General features: G+C 54.1%; 1 protein-coding gene across 1 annotated transcript; it reads left to right on the forward strand.

Annotated features, from left to right (window-relative positions):
• The first annotated feature begins 1,546 nt into the window (after positions 1 to 1,546).
• Positions 1,547 to 17,257, forward strand: RNF126 (ring finger protein 126). Its single transcript, XM_053581625.1, has 9 exons — positions 1,547 to 1,739; positions 12,105 to 12,163; positions 12,857 to 12,920; positions 13,411 to 13,655; positions 15,261 to 15,329; positions 15,396 to 15,465; positions 16,128 to 16,221; positions 16,557 to 16,672; positions 16,761 to 17,257. The coding sequence occupies exons 1-9, from the start codon at positions 1,665 to 1,667 to the stop codon at positions 16,908 to 16,910; spliced, it is 942 nt and encodes a 313-aa protein (XP_053437600.1). The 5' UTR covers positions 1,547 to 1,664; the 3' UTR covers positions 16,911 to 17,257.
• Positions 17,258 to 18,702: the final 1,445 nt, after the last annotated feature.

Below are 18,702 nucleotides of genomic sequence, written 5' to 3' on the forward strand. Positions count from 1 at the left end.
TACAGGCACTCACCAGAACACCCAGCTATTTTTTTGTTATTGTTGTAGTTGTTTAGCTGGCCCAGCCGGGTTCGGACCCGCCAACCTCCGTGTATGTGGCCAGCGCCTTAACCACTGAGCTAGGGGTGCCAAGCCAGTTTTTTTTTAATTTTTAGTAGAGGTGAGGTCTCACTTTTTGCTCAGGCTGGTCTCCAATTCAGGAGTTCAAGCAATCCACCCGCCTGGGCCTCCCAGAGTGCTAGGATTACAGGTGTGAGTCACCACACCTGGCCAGCAACCTAAAACTCTTGAGCCCAAGTGAATCTCTTGCCTCAGCCTCCAGAGTAGCTGAGACTACTGGGACTGACCACATGCCTGGCTATTTTTAGAGACAGAGTCTCACTCCTGCTCAGGCTGTTCTGAACTCCTGAACTCAAGCAATCCTTCAACCTCCCAAAGTGCTAGGATTGATGATTGACTTTTGGAGGGAGGGGGGTTTAGGTTTCCTGGCCCCTCCTCACCCCAGAGGTGCCTGGGCCATCAGATCCCAGAGCATCACGAAACCGAGCATCTGACTCACTTATCTCACGGATCACTCTGAGGCACGGACTGTGATGTAGGTTGTGACGGGTCCTTCTTCCATCTAGGAATTGGTCTCCTATATGCATTCACTCCACAGGCTTTATGGAGTGTCTGTGATGTGCCAGGCACCATTTCGGGTCCAGCCAGGAACCAGTTGCAAAAATCCTTTCTGCTGTGAAGCTGGATTTAACTGTTTATCAGGTGGAAATAAGTGCTCCTGAGCAAGAGGGCTTCAGAGAAGGCCTTGTGAGAAGATGACATTTGAGCAAAGATTTGACAGACGTGAGAAAAGGCTACACAAGGGTCTGGGAGGACGGTACACCTGGCAGTGAGTACAGCAGGTGCAAAGGCCCGGAAGTGACAGCGCGCCTGGCGAGTCCCAGGAATAATTCTGCCGGTCCCAGTGTCCCTCTTGTTTCCCAGGTGGGCAGGCTGAGGCCCAGTGGGCTCCAGGCGCTGTCCTGGTGTCCGACAGGGGCACAGTGGCAAGCCTTTGTGACTAGATTTTGCATTCTTCCCTTCCTGAGGAGACCTCTGCCTCAGACCTAGGAGAGTCCTCCCCTCATCAAACTGCTTAAAGTGGGCTGAAACACAAGGGAGAGAATGGTTAAGAGAAAGGGTAAGACAAGTGAGTGAAGTGAGGGCCTTTGCAGTTTTTGGAGTTTGGAGAAGATCCCCGCCCCCGCGCCGGATCTAGGTTGTCAAGGAGACTCGGCCCGCCCCACTCAGCCCCCGCCCCTTGACCTCTTCCTTGTCCTCCTCAAGACAGGGCCCCACCCAGCGCCGGATCCAGGTTGCCAAGGAGATTCAGCCCCACCTCGCTCAGGCCCCGCCCCTCAGACGTCTCTGCCGCCTTCAAATCTGGCCCCACCCCAAGCTCGGCACCCAGACCAACCGCTGTAACTAGTTTGCCCCTCAGCGGCCACCGTTGACCACGCTGCTGCCCGCCGCTCGCGCCTCCTATGTAGCCCCTGCGCGTCCCTTCCCGCCCCATACCGTGCGTGCCGTGCGTGAGCGTGCGCGTCGGCCGGCGAGGGAGCAGCAAACGGCCGGCGGCGGACGCCGCGCGGGGGGCGGGCGGAGCGGAGGAGGCGGCGGTGGCCATGGCCGAGGCGTCGCCACAGCCCGGACGATACTTCTGTCACTGCTGCTCGGTCGAGATCGTTCCACGCCTGCCGGTGAGGCCCAGGCCGGGGACTGCGGCGGTGCCTGTTCCTGCAGGCCTGAGACAAGGCTGGGTGGGAGTCGCGGGCGCCCGCCTGTCCGTGCGAGCTGGCGGGGAAACTGAGGCCCGAGGTAGCGTCTGCCCAAGGTCACTCTGCGAGAGCCCAGCGGTGCAGGCGTGAATCCCGTCCTCCAGCGTAGGAAACTGAGTCTGGGGCAGGAGGCGGCGCCTGGCACAGGTGGCGCACGGGGGTCGAGGCTGGGTGATCTCAGATTCGTGGACTTACCGTCCGGTAAGGCCATGGGCACTCCAGATCAGATCCGCGAGTCGAGTGAACCTGGATTTGCAGGTGGAGAAACTGAGGCCCAAAGAGGCCAAGTGACTTGTTCGGTGGCACGCTGCATGGCAGGGGCTGGCCTTGGCTCTCACCCCCTCCCCCATCCTGGAGAGTGGCGGGCCCTGAAGGAGGGAGGTGTGGGGGACCAGACTCCCATAATAACGCCAGGGGACGCCCGCAGAACGCGTGGTCTGCCTCCTGTGCCGGGCGCCTCGCTGCTTGCTGGCCTCGTGGAAACCTCGCCACCGCCTTCTGCCGGTCCCGGTGTCCCTCTTGTTTCACAGATGGGCAGGCTGAGGCCCAGAGTGCTCCAGGCGCTGTCTGGGGTCTGGCAGCTGCACAGTGGCAGGCCTTTGTGACTAGAACTTGCATTCTTCCCTTCCCGAGGAGAGCCCCTGCCTCAGACCTGGGAGAACCCTCCCCTCATCAAACTGTTTAAAGCTAGTTTTGTCTGGGGATCAAGGGTGTTGCTTCCTGCCATTTAAGCCAGTGTTTCCCAAACTGACCTGATGTCACCTTGAGGGGGAGGTGTGCTTGTTGAAGGTACATTTTCCAGGCCCCAGCCATAGGAGTTCTGAGTCAGTAGGTCTGGAATGGGCTCAGCAACTTGCATTTTTAACCAGCGTTCCTCTTCCCCAGGCTGATGTTGAAAGTGGTGATTTAGACCAACCCACTCCCACTTTGCAGATGGAAGAGATGAAGCCAGGGAGGCTCAGCAGAGAAGTGGCAGAGCCAGCTTGAAGGGAGCAGCATGAGGGAGGCGGGGGTGGAGGGGCATCTGGACTCCCCACCTTGTGATAGGAGAGGTGTGGGGAGGTAAGGGGATAAGGCTGTAGGTAGTGAGGGTTTATGGGACACTTACCACCTGCACTCTTTGTATGTTTCCCCTTGGTTGTTGTTGCACCATGATCTATAGTCCAGGCCCAAGTCCTCCTAAAGCAGTGGAGGCTGTGGGGCTCCCTAGGAAGGGACCTGCGGGCAGAGGGCTCCTGCCCAGGATGAGAGATAGGGTAGAGATGGTATGGTGTGGCTCCATAAGTCAGGGACATCTTCCTGCCCAGGTGAGACAAAGAAGATCAAATCTCAGGTGTGGGAGTGTGCCCTAGCTTTGAGTCTATCTTTCTTGTTGGTGGCAGCAAAAGGCTGGTTGCCTGACAGCCTGCCTGTCTTGATTAGTTGCAGTGCAGCCCCTTGAAGCTGATGTGAGCCCAGGTTGGACCCTGAGTAAGCCTGGGTTTGTGGCTATGGTGGGACCATCTGGCTGCACAGTAACCCTGACCTGACCCAGCAGAGTTTGCACTTGGCCTCCCTTCCTGGGACTGGCCACAGGGCCGGGTTTAGGCATGGTGTAGCTACTTCCTGGCCTTGTGGCCTTGGATGAGGAGAACCCTGACCTCCTCAAACTGTCACTGGGCCTAATGAGCACCTTCCTCCTAGTCACAAGAATCCATTGGTGACAAGGCAGATGTGGTCTCTGCCCTTACAGACTGGCCAGGGAGTTGGACAGTGATTGACTAATATTTAGTCATAAACGGTAAATCCTGCAAGAGCAGGCTGGGCACAGTGGCTCACTCCCATAATTCTAGCACTCTGGGAGGCCCAGGTGGTGGGATTGCTTGAGCTCAGGAGTTCGGGACCAGCCTGAGCAAGAGTGAGACCCCCATCTCTACTAAAAATAGAAAAATTAACTGAGTGTTATGGTGAACTTCTGTAGTTCTAGCTACTTGGGAGGCTGAAGCAAGAGGATTGCTTGACCCCAGGAGTTTGAGGTTGCTGTGAACTAGGTGGAGGCTATGGCATTCTAGACTGGGCAACAGAGTGAGACTCTGTCTCAAAAAAAAAACAAATAAAATTCTGCAAGAGCAAATAACCAAGGGGAGAAGGTGTTTGAGAGAGCCCTGTTTCCACCCTGTGAACAATCCTGAGGGCATCTGCTTGCAAGTTTGGAGCAGGTTAGTGAGGCACCAGTAGCAGAGGGTCAGAGCTACTTCTTGCTAAGAAAGGGGCATGCCTAGTGTTCTGAGGAGGGAAGGTTGGCTCTTGATCCGGTAACAGCCAGACCTGGGAAAGTCCCAGCCCATTGCTTAACACCCTTGAAATAGGGGATTTCTTCTTATGGGAAGCTTGCCCTTTGTTTTGGTCTGATGTGCTGCTGCTGCTGCTGGAACACCTGGGCTGTTTTTTTTTTTTTTTTTTTTGGTAGAGACAGAGTCTCACTTTATTGCCCTCCATAGAGTGCCTTGGCGTCGCACAGCTCACAGCAACCTCCAACCCCTGGGCTTAGGCAATTCTCTTGCCTCAGCCTCCCAAGTAACTGGGACTACAGGCGCCTGCCACAATGCCCGGCTATTTTTTTGTTGCAATTTGGCCGGGGCTGGGTTTGAACCCGTCACCCTTGGTATATGGGGCCGGCGACTTACCCACTGAGCCCAGGTGCTGCCCTTTTTTTTAAGACAGAGTCTTACTATGTCGCTCTCAGTAGAGAGCTATGGCATCACAGCTCACAGCAGCCTCAAACTCTTGGGCTTAAGCAATTCTCTTGCCTCAGCTTCCCAAGTAGTTGGGACTACAGGCACCTGCTACAATGCCTGGCTATTTTTTTGTTGCAGTTGTCATTGTTTTAGCTGGCCTGGGCCAGGTCTGAGCCACCAGCCTTGGTGTATGTGGCGCATGTCCTACCCACTGAGCTATAGGTGCCACCTTTTTCTTTTTTTGAGACAGAGTCTCAAGCTGTTGCCGTGGATAGAGTGCCATAGCATCATAGCTCACAGCAACCTCTAACTTTTTGGGCTCAAGAGATCCTTTTGCCTCAGTTCTAGTATTTTTTTTTTTTTTTGAGACAGTCTCAAGCTGTTGCTCCAGGTAGAGTGCTGTAGCATCACAGCTCCCAGCAACCTCAAACTCTAGGGCTCAAGCCATTCTCTTGCCTTCAGCCTCACAAGCAGCTAGTACTACAGGCACCCACCACAATGCCTGGCTATTTTTGTTGTTGTTCCAGTTGTCATTGTTGTTTTAGCTGGCCCGTACTGGGTTCAAACCCGCCAGCCTCTGTGTATGTGGCCCTCACCCTACCCACTAAGCTATGGGTGCTGCCCCAGTTCTTCTATTTTTGAGACAGAGCCTCAAGCTGTTGCCCTGGGTAGAGTGCTATGGTATCACAGCTCACAGCAATCTCCAACTCCTGGGCTCAAGCGATACTCCTACCTCTGCCTCCCAAGTAGTTGGGATTACAGGCGTCTGCCACAACACCCGACTATTTTTTTTTTTTTTTGTGGTTTTTGGCCGGGGCTGGGTTTGAACCTGCCACCTCCGGCACATGGCACCAGCGCCCTACTCCTTGAGCCACAGGCGCCACCCCCAACTATTTTTTGGTTGCAGCCGTCATTATTGTTTGGTGAGGCCAGGCTGGATTTGAACCCGCCAGCTCAGGTGTATGTGGCTGGCACCTTAGCTGCTTGAGCCATAGGCACCAAGCCAGTTCTTTTTTTTTTTTTTTTTTTTTTTGCAGTTTCTGGCTGGGGCCATGTTTGAACCTGCCACCTCTGGTATATGGGGCCGGTGGTGCCCTATTCCTTTGAGCCACAGGCGCCGCCCCAGTTATATTTTTCTTTTTACATTTTTTTTTTAGAGACAGAGTTGTTGCAGTTGGTAGAGTGCTGTGGCATCACAGTTCACAGCAACCTCCAACTCCTGGCTTTAGGCGATTCTTTTGCCTCAGCCTCCCGAGTAGCTGGGACTACAGGTGCCTGCCATAACACCCGGCCATTTTTTTTTTGTTGTTGCAGTTTGGCCAGGGCTTGGTTTGAACCTACCACCCTCCGTATATGCGGCTGGCGTCCTACTCACTGAGCCACAGGCGCCGCCCTAGTTCTTCTATTTTTAATAGAGATGGGGTCTCTCTTTTTCTCAGGCTGGTCTCAAACTCATGAGCTCAATTAATCCACTCAGTTTGGCCTCCCAGAGTACTAGGATTACAGGCCTGAGTCACCGCCCGATCTGGTTGTTACGAAGTTTCTACTTCTGACCACAAAAGGAACTGACCCCTTCAAGTGGTTCCTTCTCACATACCTAGATTGCTGTGGAGCCGCATGCCTGCTTACAGGGGCAGGCTGCCCCAGGCCACTGTTGCTACCCTGGACTTGGGAATCGGACTGAGGCAACATGAAACTATACCACATTTTAGCCTCTAGGCCTCAGTCTCCTCACCTGTCATAGGGTCCAATGGCAGCAAGTGTGTGCAGAGTGTTCAGCATGTGGCCTTTATCTCTGACTTGCTGGTAAGGGTGCTGTCAGTAGGGAGCAGTGCTTCCACTTGGGGACTCAGCTGGTGGGCGATGGTGCAGGGGCATGGGTTCTCTCATTGAAGGTAGTGACGAGGACATCTGTGTGTTCAAGAGAAGGAAGGCTGAACTGGAATGGGGCATGTGGTAGCAAGAACTAGACAGGCTGGCTGGAGCTCAGAGGCCTCACAGCCTGGTGTACAGGCCCAGACTCGACTCTTAGGATGTGCTGGCTTAGGTGGCCTGACTGCAGGTGTTTGAAGAGGAGTGCCTTGTGGACAGGGTCTTACTGAGTGCTGGCATCCTCTGCCTCACAGTGCCCAGGAGGGCAGAGCCAGGGTAGACAGATGTGGGTGGAGGATGCCACTTTTGCCCTTGGAGTCTGTGCGTATTGTATTGGTACCTTGAAGAAATTAAGCACTGCTGAGCCAGGCAAGGACCAAGGGAGGAGCTGTGAAGCTCACAGCCTGGGAATGCACCACACCCTACCCAGAGGGCAGCTTAGACCATCGCATCCATTCCTGTGCCTGCCTATCCGCTGGCTTGGGTCAGAGTGATAACTGGGGTAGTCTTGTTTATGCCTGTTGTCCCCCTTTGGGAGTGCCTGCTTGTCCCTCTGACAAGACTCCCTGAGTGGGTGGTAAGATAGGGCAGTATGGGTGCCGGAAACCTGCCTCCAAGCATGAGTGGGATGGAGAGTGAATGCTGGCAGGAGCCCTCTGGCAGCCAGGGCTGATATTGCTGTAGTCACTGATGGCCGTCAGCCTGCCTTGTCCTAGCTTTGCTCTCCCTGTCTCCTGCACGAGCCTGGTTCCTGGTCTTCAGCAGAATAAAGTCCAAAGTCCTCCTTCATAACAAGCACATGCCACACTGCTTTGATGCCTACCCTCGAGCCACTGGTCTATTCTGTATGCCCATGTTATGCTAGATGCTGTGATGGTGACAACCTGTCCTCTTTCACGAGTGTCCTCCTAGTGCCACGGAGTGGTTTGCAACTGCAGATCTGGACTCCAGGGAGGGTATGTCTGGAGCTGGCTCCCAACTCCACACAGCCTGGCTTTGGGCTCAGGCACCAGGATGCCTTCTGGGGTTGCAAGCATACACACTGGGCAGGGGCAGGCCCTGAATTCCTTCCTGTTCAGGCCTCTGTCCCATAAGGACCTTCCTGCTCAGTCCCAGGAGAGGAAACTTGATTTGGGGCACTCAGGGCATGGTCCTGGCACAGAGTGGGCCCTTATAGGTGTCCTGGCCCTAATAACGGGGCCTAAAGCAGCCTGGGAGGAATGAGGAAGATGTCAGGTACTCCTGGGATGACATGCCTGCTGGGGTACACAGGCAGTATCTGTTTGCACACGTGTGTGACTGTGTGCATAGGCAGTATCTGAGTGTGTGACCGTGATTACGGGTCATGTCTACATGGAGGCATACATGTGTGACTGTGAGTGCAGTCACCAGCACACAGCAGCCTCATATGACAGGTCCTGCTTGCCCTTAGCAGCTTCACTTGCTTGTCATGTTGCCAGGAGCACATAGCATGGTGTGGGGCTCACAGACAGTTGGGGGACAGGCAGGGTGGGGCTGTGGGCTGTAGTGACAGCTGCTAAGACCAAGAGAGAAGGGGTGAGGGAATAGCACATGCACCCTGAGAGGCTGTGGGTTCCATTTGTCCCAGGTTAGCTAAGAAGGCTGCTGTATTCCTGTAGAGAACAGTGACTGGCATGGAGGGCTCCAACAGAGGACAACGACAAACCCCTGGCTCTCTCTGGGGTCTTCCCAAGCATACAGTTTCCAAGGAGCTTGCAGCCCACAGAGGTGGGTGTCACTGTGGCTGGTGGTTACATGGGAGCAGTACTTTCTCCAGCTGTGGCCTGAGTTTCCCCTACTTCTTGTGCGTGCCTAGCTGAGGCCCTCAGTGTGTGTCTTATGGGTTATGGAAAAGATGCCTCCCTAGGGCATCCATGCTGCCTTTGGCAGGTCCCTCCATGGGAGCCTTTCTCACTGAGGACAATATGATGGCATGTCCTGGGGGCCATGTAGGTGAGGCACAGTATTCCTTTCATCCCTACTGCCTTGCCTCATTGTTGCTATGGTGAGTTGCGCTGTCCTTTGAGAGGGGAAGTCACAGCAAGGACCATCAGCTAGTGCTGGGTGCTTTTTTTTTGAGACAGTTTTACTTTGTCGCCCTCAGTAGAGTGCAATGACATCATAGCTCACAGCAACCTCAAACTCTTGGGCTTAAGCGATTCTCTTGCCTCAGCCTTCCAAGTAGCTGAGACTACAGGCACCCGCCACAAACGCCCAGCTATTTTTTAGAGACAAGGTCTTGTTCTGGCTCAGGCTGGTTTCGAACCTGTGAGCTCTAGACAATCCACCTGCCTTGGCCTCCCAAGTGCTAAGATTATAGGCGTGAGCCACCGTGCCTAGCTGCTGTGTGCTCTTGAGGAGAAGCGCTGTGTGGTGGGGCTGGTCAGGGCCTTCAGAGGGGTGTTGGGTGAGTAGGAGCTATTCCCCCTAGGAAAGGTTGAGATAGCTCTTTTCATCCCAGGCCCTCCTGCTTAGGCATATGTTTCCCCCTTGACAACTCTGACTTAAAAATACAAAGCAGGTGGCGCCTGTAGCTCAAGCAGCTAAGGCTCCAGCCACATACACTAGAGCTGGCGGGTTCAAATCCAGCCTGGAGGCCTGCCAGACAATGACAATTACAACCAAAAAATAGCCGGGTGTTGTGGTGGGTGCCTGTAGTCCCAGCTACTTGGGAGGCTGAGGCAAGAGAATCGCTTAAGCCCAGGAGTTGGAGGTTGCTGTGAGCTGACGCCATCGCACTCTACCCAGTGTGATAGCTTGAGGCTCTGTCTCAAAAAAATACAAAGCAGTCTCTGGGATGTTTCCTTAGAGAGAGGGATCATCTGGAGACTCCCTCCCTCAGTCCACCCTCTTCCCACCACGTTTGTGGAGAGGCTCAAGACCCTGACTCTCAGCATCCCAGATTTGCCTGACACTCATGTGACTCAGGTATTGGCACAGTCTTGGCAGGAGCATCACAGCCAAGGGGCAGATCCCAGAGCCCAGCTTAATCATGCTAGGAAGTGAGTGTCCTCAGGTGGCTGCTGGATTTCAGGGCCCTGGCTATAGATGTTGTCCTTTGTTACAGATGGGGCACCTGAGGGTTCTGGGCAGGGCTGTGCCATGAGGTCCCACTGCTGCTGCAGGCAAACAGGTTGCATGATTTCTGGAGGCCAAGCCTAGTGGGCAGGGCCCTGGTGAGCCTGGTCACATGCGTATGTGGGACTCTGTGCTTGGCCAGGGGCTGTGAGCTGAGATCCTGAAAGAGAAGTGGGTTTTCCCACTGGCCCTGGTGGAGTATATCTAGCAGTAGAGAGGCTCAGAGAGGGTGGGTGCACATCTGATTGTGTCCCCAGCCTCCGAGTGAGCTGATGTCATCCTGGGGCCAGAGCAGCCATTCCAAGTCTACTGATCCATGCTGGCACTAAGAGGCCATCAGGATTCAGTGAGAGACTGGACCCTGAACTCCACTTTTTGGTTCAGAGACCCAGGTGCTGAGGGTGGACCCTATGCCCAGGGAGAGCCCAATAGACCCTGATATCAACAGAAGCCAGAAGTTCAGATTTATCTGTGAAGTCTTCCTGTGTTTTTGAGTGGGATGTCTCATTCCTGGTGGCCTAACCACACCCCTGCTGATCCCTTGGGAATCCCTTGCCTGGTGACAGTCATCACCATCACTGGCTATGGCAGAACTGTCCCGTGTTTTGCTTTGAGCCAAGGGCTGCTATTGTGGTTTTTTGTTTCTCATAACAGCTTTGTTGAGCTGTGTTTCACACACCAAACATCCACTTGTTTGAAGTGTTTTAGTATGTTCACAGGGTTGTTCAACCAGCACTTTTATCTAATTCCAGGACATTCCATCACCCCAAAAGGAAGCCCTGTCCCCTTCAGCAGTTACCCTGCCCCTAGCTCCTGGGATGCACAGTTCTCCTTCCCATTTCTGTGGTTCTGCCTGTTCTGGACATTTCATGTAAATGGAATTACAGACTGTGTATTCTTTTTTGTCTGGCATCTGTCATTGAGCATGATGTCCTCATGGTCCATCCACTTGGTAGCCTGTGTCAGAACCTCCTTTTTTATGGCTGAATGATAATTCCCCTGTGAGGATGGACCACGGCGGGGTTGCCCACTCATCTATCAATGTGCTTCTGGGTTATTTCCACTTTGTGATGATAATTATGAATCATGCTGCTGTGAACATTCATGTACAAGTTCTGGTGAGTGTATATTTTCATTTCCCTTGGGTGTGTATCTAGGAGTGGAAATTCAGTGTCATAGCATGTTTAACCACTTGAGGAAATTCTGGGCTGTATTCCTTAGCAGCTACCCATTTTTTGTTCTTGCCACCCCTGTATAAGGCTCACCAGCACTTGTCCAACTTTGGGTCCAGCCTTCCTTGTGGGGATGAAGGTATCTCACTGCAGCTTTGATTTGCATCTCCCTGATGACTAATGGTTTTGAGTACCTTCTGTATCAGTGGTTCTCAACCTTTCTAATGCCGTGGCCCTTTAATACAGTTCCTGTGGGTCGTGACCCACAGGTTGAGAACCACTGTTGTACATGCTTATTACTCATGTTTTTTTTTGAGAAATGTCTATGCAGATCATTTGCCTATTTTAAAAATTGGGTTTTTGTCTTTTTATTATTGAGTTGTAAACATTCTTTATGTATTTTGGGTATGCGTCCCTTCTCACATGGGCCATTCTGCTCCTTTCTGTGGGTCTTTGCATCTTGGGGTTGTGCAGGGATACCATCTGCTTGTCCTGGCCTCAGCCTTTGCTGCCAGCAGGAGCAGGTAAGGCAGATACAGTACAGTATCTGCTGGGGGCCCAGCTATCAATGTGGCCTTCCTCAGAAGTCAGCAGGTAAGGCCAGAGACGTCATGGCAGGACTGTTGCCTGCAGAGGAGCGACACCTGGCTGTGTCCTGGCTTGAGCAGAACTGTAAACAGTCTGTAAAAAGTCTGTGGCCTCCAGAGCCCATAGCACATGTACTGGACATTCTAAAATGTCAAGAAGCCTGTGCTTGTATGTGTCCATGTTTCCCAGAGGTGACTTTGGGCCCACTCAGCATGACTATGGCTTGAGATTTGATCAGGGAACTATATAGCATGGTTGGTGGGAGGGAGGCTCACCTACTTGCTGTCCCCAGGGTGGGTCCTCAGTGCTACTCCCAGGACATTACAGCATTCTCCTTGTTTCTGTCTCTTGTAGCCTTGCAGCCAGGGGAGCAGGACATGGGCGGGGGTGCCACAGTGGGCTGTAAGCGCTGCTACGGTTGGTGACTGCTGCGAGCTGGTCTCTCTAAGTGCAGCCTCTTACATGGGGAGGCTCAGAGTCTGCAGTGACTTCTCTGTCACTGTGGGGACACTCACCAAGTCTGGATCCTGCCCTGGGAACATGGTAGAGATAGAGGAGGTTACCTACAAAAAGGGCAAGGCGGGCTGAGTCCCTCTTCTTAGTGCTCAGGGCTGGCAGGAGCAAGCAGGTCCTCTTGGCCTCCCTCATCGGTACCCCCTTTAAGATTAAAGGAGTCAGGAAGGACCTGCATGTGCAGGGGGAACTCCTCTGCCCTCATCCTGAGGTTTTACAGATGGGCCCTAAGGTGCTGCCAGGTCTTGGGCCTTATTCATGGCCCTGTGGCTCATTTGTGGGGGGTGGGCACCACCTTGACCCTGGGCTCCTGCTCTCTCCTGCAGGATTATATCTGCCCAAGATGCGAGTCTGGCTTTATCGAGGAGCTTCCAGAGGAGACCAGGTAACTTAGTCCCTTGGTCATAGTGGCTAGAAGAGCCCGCAGGGCATCTGGGCATGGGTAGGCAGGCAGGGGCTATTGCTGGCCAGAGCTGCCAGGCATCCCTGGGCACCAGGCCAGGAGGCAGCTGCTGGTGGCCCTGGGGTACATCCTTCTATGTGGGTGGCACCACAAGGTCCCCTTTTGTGGCAGCATTGGGGCCCAGGACCAGAGGGTAGGGCTGGTAACCTCCATTGTAACTCTCCTCTCTGGGCCTTGCCTCCTGGATCTGAGGACACTTTCTTTGGGGTGGGGTTCCTCAGGCCAGGACACAGAAGTCAGGGATCAGTAGCAACCTTGTAGCCCCTGCCAGTATCCACACACATGAACTTGGTGTGGTGGGGGCAGGGTGTGTGTGTCTGTGTTAGTTTATAAAGCCAGATCAGGTTTGCTTAGAGAAGAAGAAAGATTGTGACACCAAAAGCTGGTGTGGACACATCTTAGTAGGCCAGGATCCAGAAGGTGTCTGGATTGATGTGAGTAGGGTCTCCCAAGGACTTACAGTTTCTGCAGTGACCACATGGTTTGTGTCCTGAGGCAGCAGTAGATGGTATGAACCTTACTTTCCTGTCACATAGGCCCAGAAATGGGGCTGCAGAGAGTGCCCCATACCTCTGGGAGCCTGGGGTGCCTGATGACACACACTTCTCTCCCTAGAAATACAGAAAATGGTTCTGCCCCCTCCACAGCCCCCACGGACCAGAGCCGGCAGCCATTCGAAGTAAGTTGGGGCCCTGTGCTTCTCATCGTGCTAGGAGTCACCTCCTCAGGGGTTGGCGGCCCTCTTCCCTGTTCCTGGCCTGGCCCACAACCAGTCCTCCTGGGCCCCCAAACATAATGCCTGTTCTGCTGCACTTCCATCTTTTGTCCCCTCTTTCCTCTGTGTCTCACAAGCCCTCTCTGAGACCTCCCTGGGATCTCCTCTAGACCATGAGGATGGTAACTATTGTGCAAGCTGAGTGTGGGGTCTTGACGCTGCCTAGGCTGATGTTGTAGTTTCTGGCCTGTCCTGGCCACTTAGCCACTCTCCCCCACCAGTTTCACGTCCATGGCCGGTCCTACTCTTCCCTGCCTCAGTCTGCCTGGTATTCCTCAGGGCCTGCCTTGCATTTCCCTTTGCCTTTGTGCCTCCAGTAGACTTGGCTGGCCTTGGCTGCCTCACTGCAGCACCAGGCCCTGCTTCAGTTGGTCACTCCCTGTACTCTCCCCAGAACGTGGACCAGCACCTCTTCACGCTGCCACAGGGCTATGGACAGTTTGCTTTCGGCATCTTTGACGACAGCTTTGAGATCCCCACATTCCCTCCTGGGGCTCAGACTGATGACAGCAGGGACCCTGAGAGCCGGCGGGAGAGAGAGCATCCGTCCCGGCACCGGTATGGCGCCCGGCAGCCCCGGGCCCGCCTCACCGCGCGGAGGGCCACCAGCCGGCAGGAAGGCGTCCCCACGCTGGAAGGGTGAGGGGGCCTGGGGGTGGCCGAGAGGGCCCTGCTCGGTAAGATCAGAAATTCTGGTTATTAAAACTGAGCATGGGTTCCACTGAAACCTGGGTTTGTTTCCAGCCTCTAGAAAGGCCACCTAACCCAGCCGGCTGCTTCAGTCCTTTCTGACACCCCCACCACACATACACACATCTCAGGAAGCCTCATTCTCATCCCAGCAGGAGCTGTCACCCTACACAGCACATTGGAGGCAGGAATGTGCCTGTTTCAGGGTCCTTAGGACCAGCAGGGTGAACCCTACAGGTCAAGGGACCTGTGTGGACTGATGGGACTGGTGGGGTTAGGATGCAACAGCCCAGGCTGTGCATGGTGGCTCACGCCTATAATCCTAGCACTCTGGGAGGCTGAGGCAGATAGCCATGATAACTTGAGCTTACGAGTTCGAGACCAGCTTGAGCAAAAGCAAGACCCCTGTCTCTACTAAAAATAGAAAAAAAAAAAATGAGGCAAAAGGATCATTTGACCCCAAGAGTTAGAGGTTGCTGTGAACTATGATGCCATGGCTCTCTACCCAGGGTGATAGCTTGAGACTGTCTGAAAAAGAAAAAGAAAAAAAAGTGCAATAGCCCAGAGCCAGGAGCAGTTTCATTTTATTTTTATTTTTATTTTTTTAGACAGAGTCTCACTGTGTCACCCTTGGTAGTGTGCTGTGGTGTCATAGCTCACAGCAACATCAAATTCTTGGACTTAAGCAATCCTCTTATCTCAGCCTCCCAGGTAGCTGGAAGTACAGGCGCCCACTACAATATCCAGCTGTTTTTAGAGACGAGGTCTCACTCTTGCTTAGGCTGATCTTGAACTCCTGAGGTCAAACAATCCACCCGCCTCAGTCTCCCAGAGTGCTGGGATGACAAGTGTAAGCCACCGTGCCTGGCTTCCCCTGGATTTTAGATGTGGATTTGGAGGGCATTATGTGTCTGCACATTGCTAGGTGTTCTTCCAGCCTCAGGCCTGGACTGGGCAGGAGGACGGATTGCTGGTGGTTGATCCCTTATGTGGTTGTGTGTCTCTCTTGCTGAAAAGGATTTCTAAAAGCTGTGAATTTAGCTAAGTGTGGTGTCATGTCTCTGTAAACCCAGTGCTTTGGGGGGGCTGAGATGGGAGAATCACATAAGTCCTGGAATCGGAGGCCACAATAAGCTGTGGTCATGCTATGGTACCCTAGCCTGGGTAACAGAGCAAAACAAACAAACAAAAATGGCTGGGCACAGTGGCTCCTGCCTGTAATCCTAGCACTCTGAGAGGCTGAGGCAGGAGGATCACTTGAGCTCAGGAGTTCAAGATCAGCCTGAGAAAGAACAAGACCTGTCTCTACTAAAAATAGAAAAATTATCTGCGTGTAGTGGTATATGCCTGTAGTCCCAGCTACTCAGGAGGCTGAGACAGGATGATCACTTGAGCCCAGAAGTTTGAGGTTGCTGTGAGGTATGATGACACCACTATACTGTACCTAGGGCGACAGAGTAAGACTCTGTCTCAAAAAAAAAAAAAACAAATAAAAATTAACAACGCTGCCAGTTTAGAGGCTAGACACTGACCTTTCCCTGCACTCTGTTCTAGGATCATCCAGCAGCTGGTCAGTGGCATCATCACTCCCGCCACCATCCCCAACTTGGGCCTGGGCCCCTGGTGAGTAGGAGGGGGGGCGGCCCCCACTCAGCCTGTGGCCACTCGAACCCCGCCCTCTCCCCCCAGGGGTGTCCTGCACTCGAACCCGATGGACTACGCCTGGGGGGCCAACGGCCTGGATGCCATCATCACACAGGTACAGGGGGCCCAGCCAGGGCAGGCTAAGTAACCTGTTGGGACTTCCCATTGCCAAGGAAGGCATTAGGCCTGGGTCTCTGTGCCAGTGGACACCAGGGGTCTGTCTCTGCATCTAGACAGCGTGGGGCCTTTCCTTTTGGTGTCCCACAGAACCTGGCAGCCACATGGGAGAATTTACCTGGGCCTGTGGCCTCTCACCAGGGTAGACATGCATGTCCTGGGTTCTTTGGCACTCTTGAGTGTTAGACAGGCTGTGCCCTCACCTGGCCCAGCTTTCATTGGGCCTGGGTCCACTCTGGAGGCAGATGGCCTCATGTCAGCTCACTGGCAGCCCTGAGAGAGGGGTCTAGCAGCTTCTCAGCCCCTGCTTCTCACAGCTGCCACCTAAATGGAGCAGGGGTCCCTTACCCACTGTGAGGTGATATTGATGGAGATGCAGCAAGGAGCATGTGGGGGCACATAGGCACCACAGTGACCTCTGACCCAGCCAGGGTGGGGTCCCAGGGTCCGAGGGTCCAGGACAAACAGGCCTCGGTGCTTTTGCAGGTCTCGCAGCCTCGCACTTCAGAGCCTGGGCTGGGCTAAAGGCGGCTGCCCCTCCCCAAGGAGTGAGCCCCCGCCCCCGAGGAGCTCCCGGCACTCTCGCCTCTTGTCTTTCAGCTCCTCAATCAGTTTGAAAACACGGGCCCCCCACCCGCAGACAAGGAGAAAATCCAGGCCCTTCCCACTGTCCCTGTCACCGAGGAGCATGTAGGTACGATCTGCTCGCCTAGGTATTACATTTTAGGGTTATTTTCCTCAAAGTCTGCTTAAAGGAGAGTTCTGTTGAGGGGGGTCCCTGCTGCTATCCTGGGACCTGTTCCTCTCACATCTGAGGCTGCCTGCCCAGCCTGGGGCTCTGATGGGCAGACTCCCCCAAGGGCACCCCCTCCTGGCTGGGGATATAAGGGGCAATGGTGCCATTGTCTAGACCCTGGCCTTACCCTGCCTCCCGCAGGCTCTGGGCTCCATTCCCTTATGTGCATGGATGGGGATACACGGGGCAGTGGTGCCATTGTCCAGACCCTGTCCTTACCCTACCTCCCACAGGCTCTGGGCTCGAGTGCCCTGTGTGCAAGGATGATTATGCGCTAGGCGAGAGCGTGCGGCAACTGCCCTGCAACCATCTGTTCCACAATGGCTGTATTGTGCCCTGGCTGGAGCAGGTAAGCCATCCGCCCACCCCCTGCCTGTCCCTGGCCCACTGGCCTCTAACTCCCCTTCTCCTCCACCCTCGCCTCTGTCCCCACAAAGCACGACAGCTGCCCCGTCTGCCGAAAAAGCCTCACAGGACAGAACACAGCCACGAACCCCCCAGGCCTGACGGGGGTGAGCTTCTCCTCCTCGTCTTCGTCATCCTCCTCCAGCTCACCCAGTAATGAGAATGCCACAAGTAACTCCTGAGCCCACTGCACCCCCGAAGCCGCTGGGACAGCTCCGGTCCTCCCCTGCCCACCCTTGGTTCTGTCACACCACTGCAGCACTTACAGATGTGCTTGGTCAGTCAGCGCCCAGCGGGCCCCAGGGTGGGACCAGGGCTTGGTGGCCTGGCCCTCAGCCCCAGAAGGACATCCCGCTCACTGGCTGCTCCCAGCTCGAAGGGGTGCGGGCCACAGGGTCCCCTCCAGGGGCATCCGTAGCCTCCCTGTCCCCTCTGTCTCTAACTTCACCCTCTAAATGTTCGACTGCGGAAAGATTTTTATAATTTTAAATTATTACTGCTTTGAAATAAATGGACGTTTTAGCTCACATGCGGCCATGCATGATCTGTGGAAGAACGGGTTGCAGCTGCTCCACCAGGGTTGCCAGTTTCACTAGAATAGGCCACCTGGGTCCCCAGCCTACCCCATGGCTGCCTCCACCATGCAGAGCTTGGGAGGGTCGGGACCATGAGGACAACCACCAGAATTCAAGAACAAAACTGCTCAGACGTTTTTTAAAGGAAAAAATGTGTATCTTGAAAGCTATTTAAAATACACTACTTAAAAAGAGAAGCTGGTGATTTGGCGTCTTCCTTCTGCGCCACTATGTCTGGAGGGGCCGAGCTTCATGGCTTGCTGGGGGTCTAGGCAGCACTGTCTGTTTCCAGACAATTCTATGGCTCCTACAGGACCCAGCAGCCAACCAAATGTTCTACTTGGGCCTCAGCTGGGAAGCCCAGGTGCTATTGAACTCACAATGACAATTAGACATTGGAAGTCTGAACTGGCAGGCTCAAATGGAAGATGGCTGAGTGTCTACAGGTCATCAGATTTAAAACAGTGAAAACAAATCTTCATTGAACAGGCAGGACATTGCTCCAGCAGGTGTCTGCAGGGGGCCCAGCCACCCCCCCACCCCCCAACGTGCTGTGTTCAGTCTTGGAGGTGTCCCCTGCTGGGTCTACACAGCGGCGGCTCTATAGTCAGGGGTGGACACCTGACCATGGGCACAAGCCAGCAGGGCATGGGGACCTGCATGGCCCAGTGGGCTGCCACAGTGTGTTGTTTATCTCCTGTGGCCCAAATATCAGATGGTCCAGGTGGATAATGCAGGCCCCCACCCTTGGCCCCATCAGCAGCCTGACTCCTGACAGGGAACACCCTGTGTCTGGCTACTATAGGCTGTTGCAGTGAGTGAAGAACATGTACTTCTGTGCCCTGGCTCGGTGCTTTACAGAAGTTCACAGCTTCTGCTCTGCACCAGGCTGTGTCCACGACATGTGTCCTCTGATGTGTCTGCTCCACCCACTCAGCTGGAGACCTGGATCCCACCCATCCCTGGCCTTGCAGGGAGTCATTTTCTGGGCTTTTGCTACTGAGGCAATGTCACAGCAAACCATCCTGGGAGATGCCGTCAGAGCCACAGAGCCAGAGAGAAGCATCGTGACTTTGGTGATTGTGACCAGGGCCCCACAAGGGCTGTGCCCCTCAGAATGTTGGCCTCCAAAGGCATCCACATCCTCATTCACAGAACCTATGGGCAACCTACAGAGTACTGTAAGTGATACTCTGCAGATGAGATTAAGGTAAGGACATTGCAATATGGAGATTATCTTATATTTTCCTTGCTTTAGGGATATCTGATCTTAAGGACTGTAAGAAAATAAATGTGTTTTAAGCCACCAAGTCTTTGGTGATTTGTTCCAACAGCTAGTGGAGGCCCCCATAGGCCTCTGGCTGTCCTGCCATGGAGCACGTAAACCCATCCATACCTG

The sequence above is a fragment of the Nycticebus coucang genome, chromosome 2 (genome assembly GCF_027406575.1).
Source record: "Nycticebus coucang isolate mNycCou1 chromosome 2, mNycCou1.pri, whole genome shotgun sequence".
Classification (NCBI taxonomy): domain Eukaryota; kingdom Metazoa; phylum Chordata; class Mammalia; order Primates; family Lorisidae; genus Nycticebus; species Nycticebus coucang.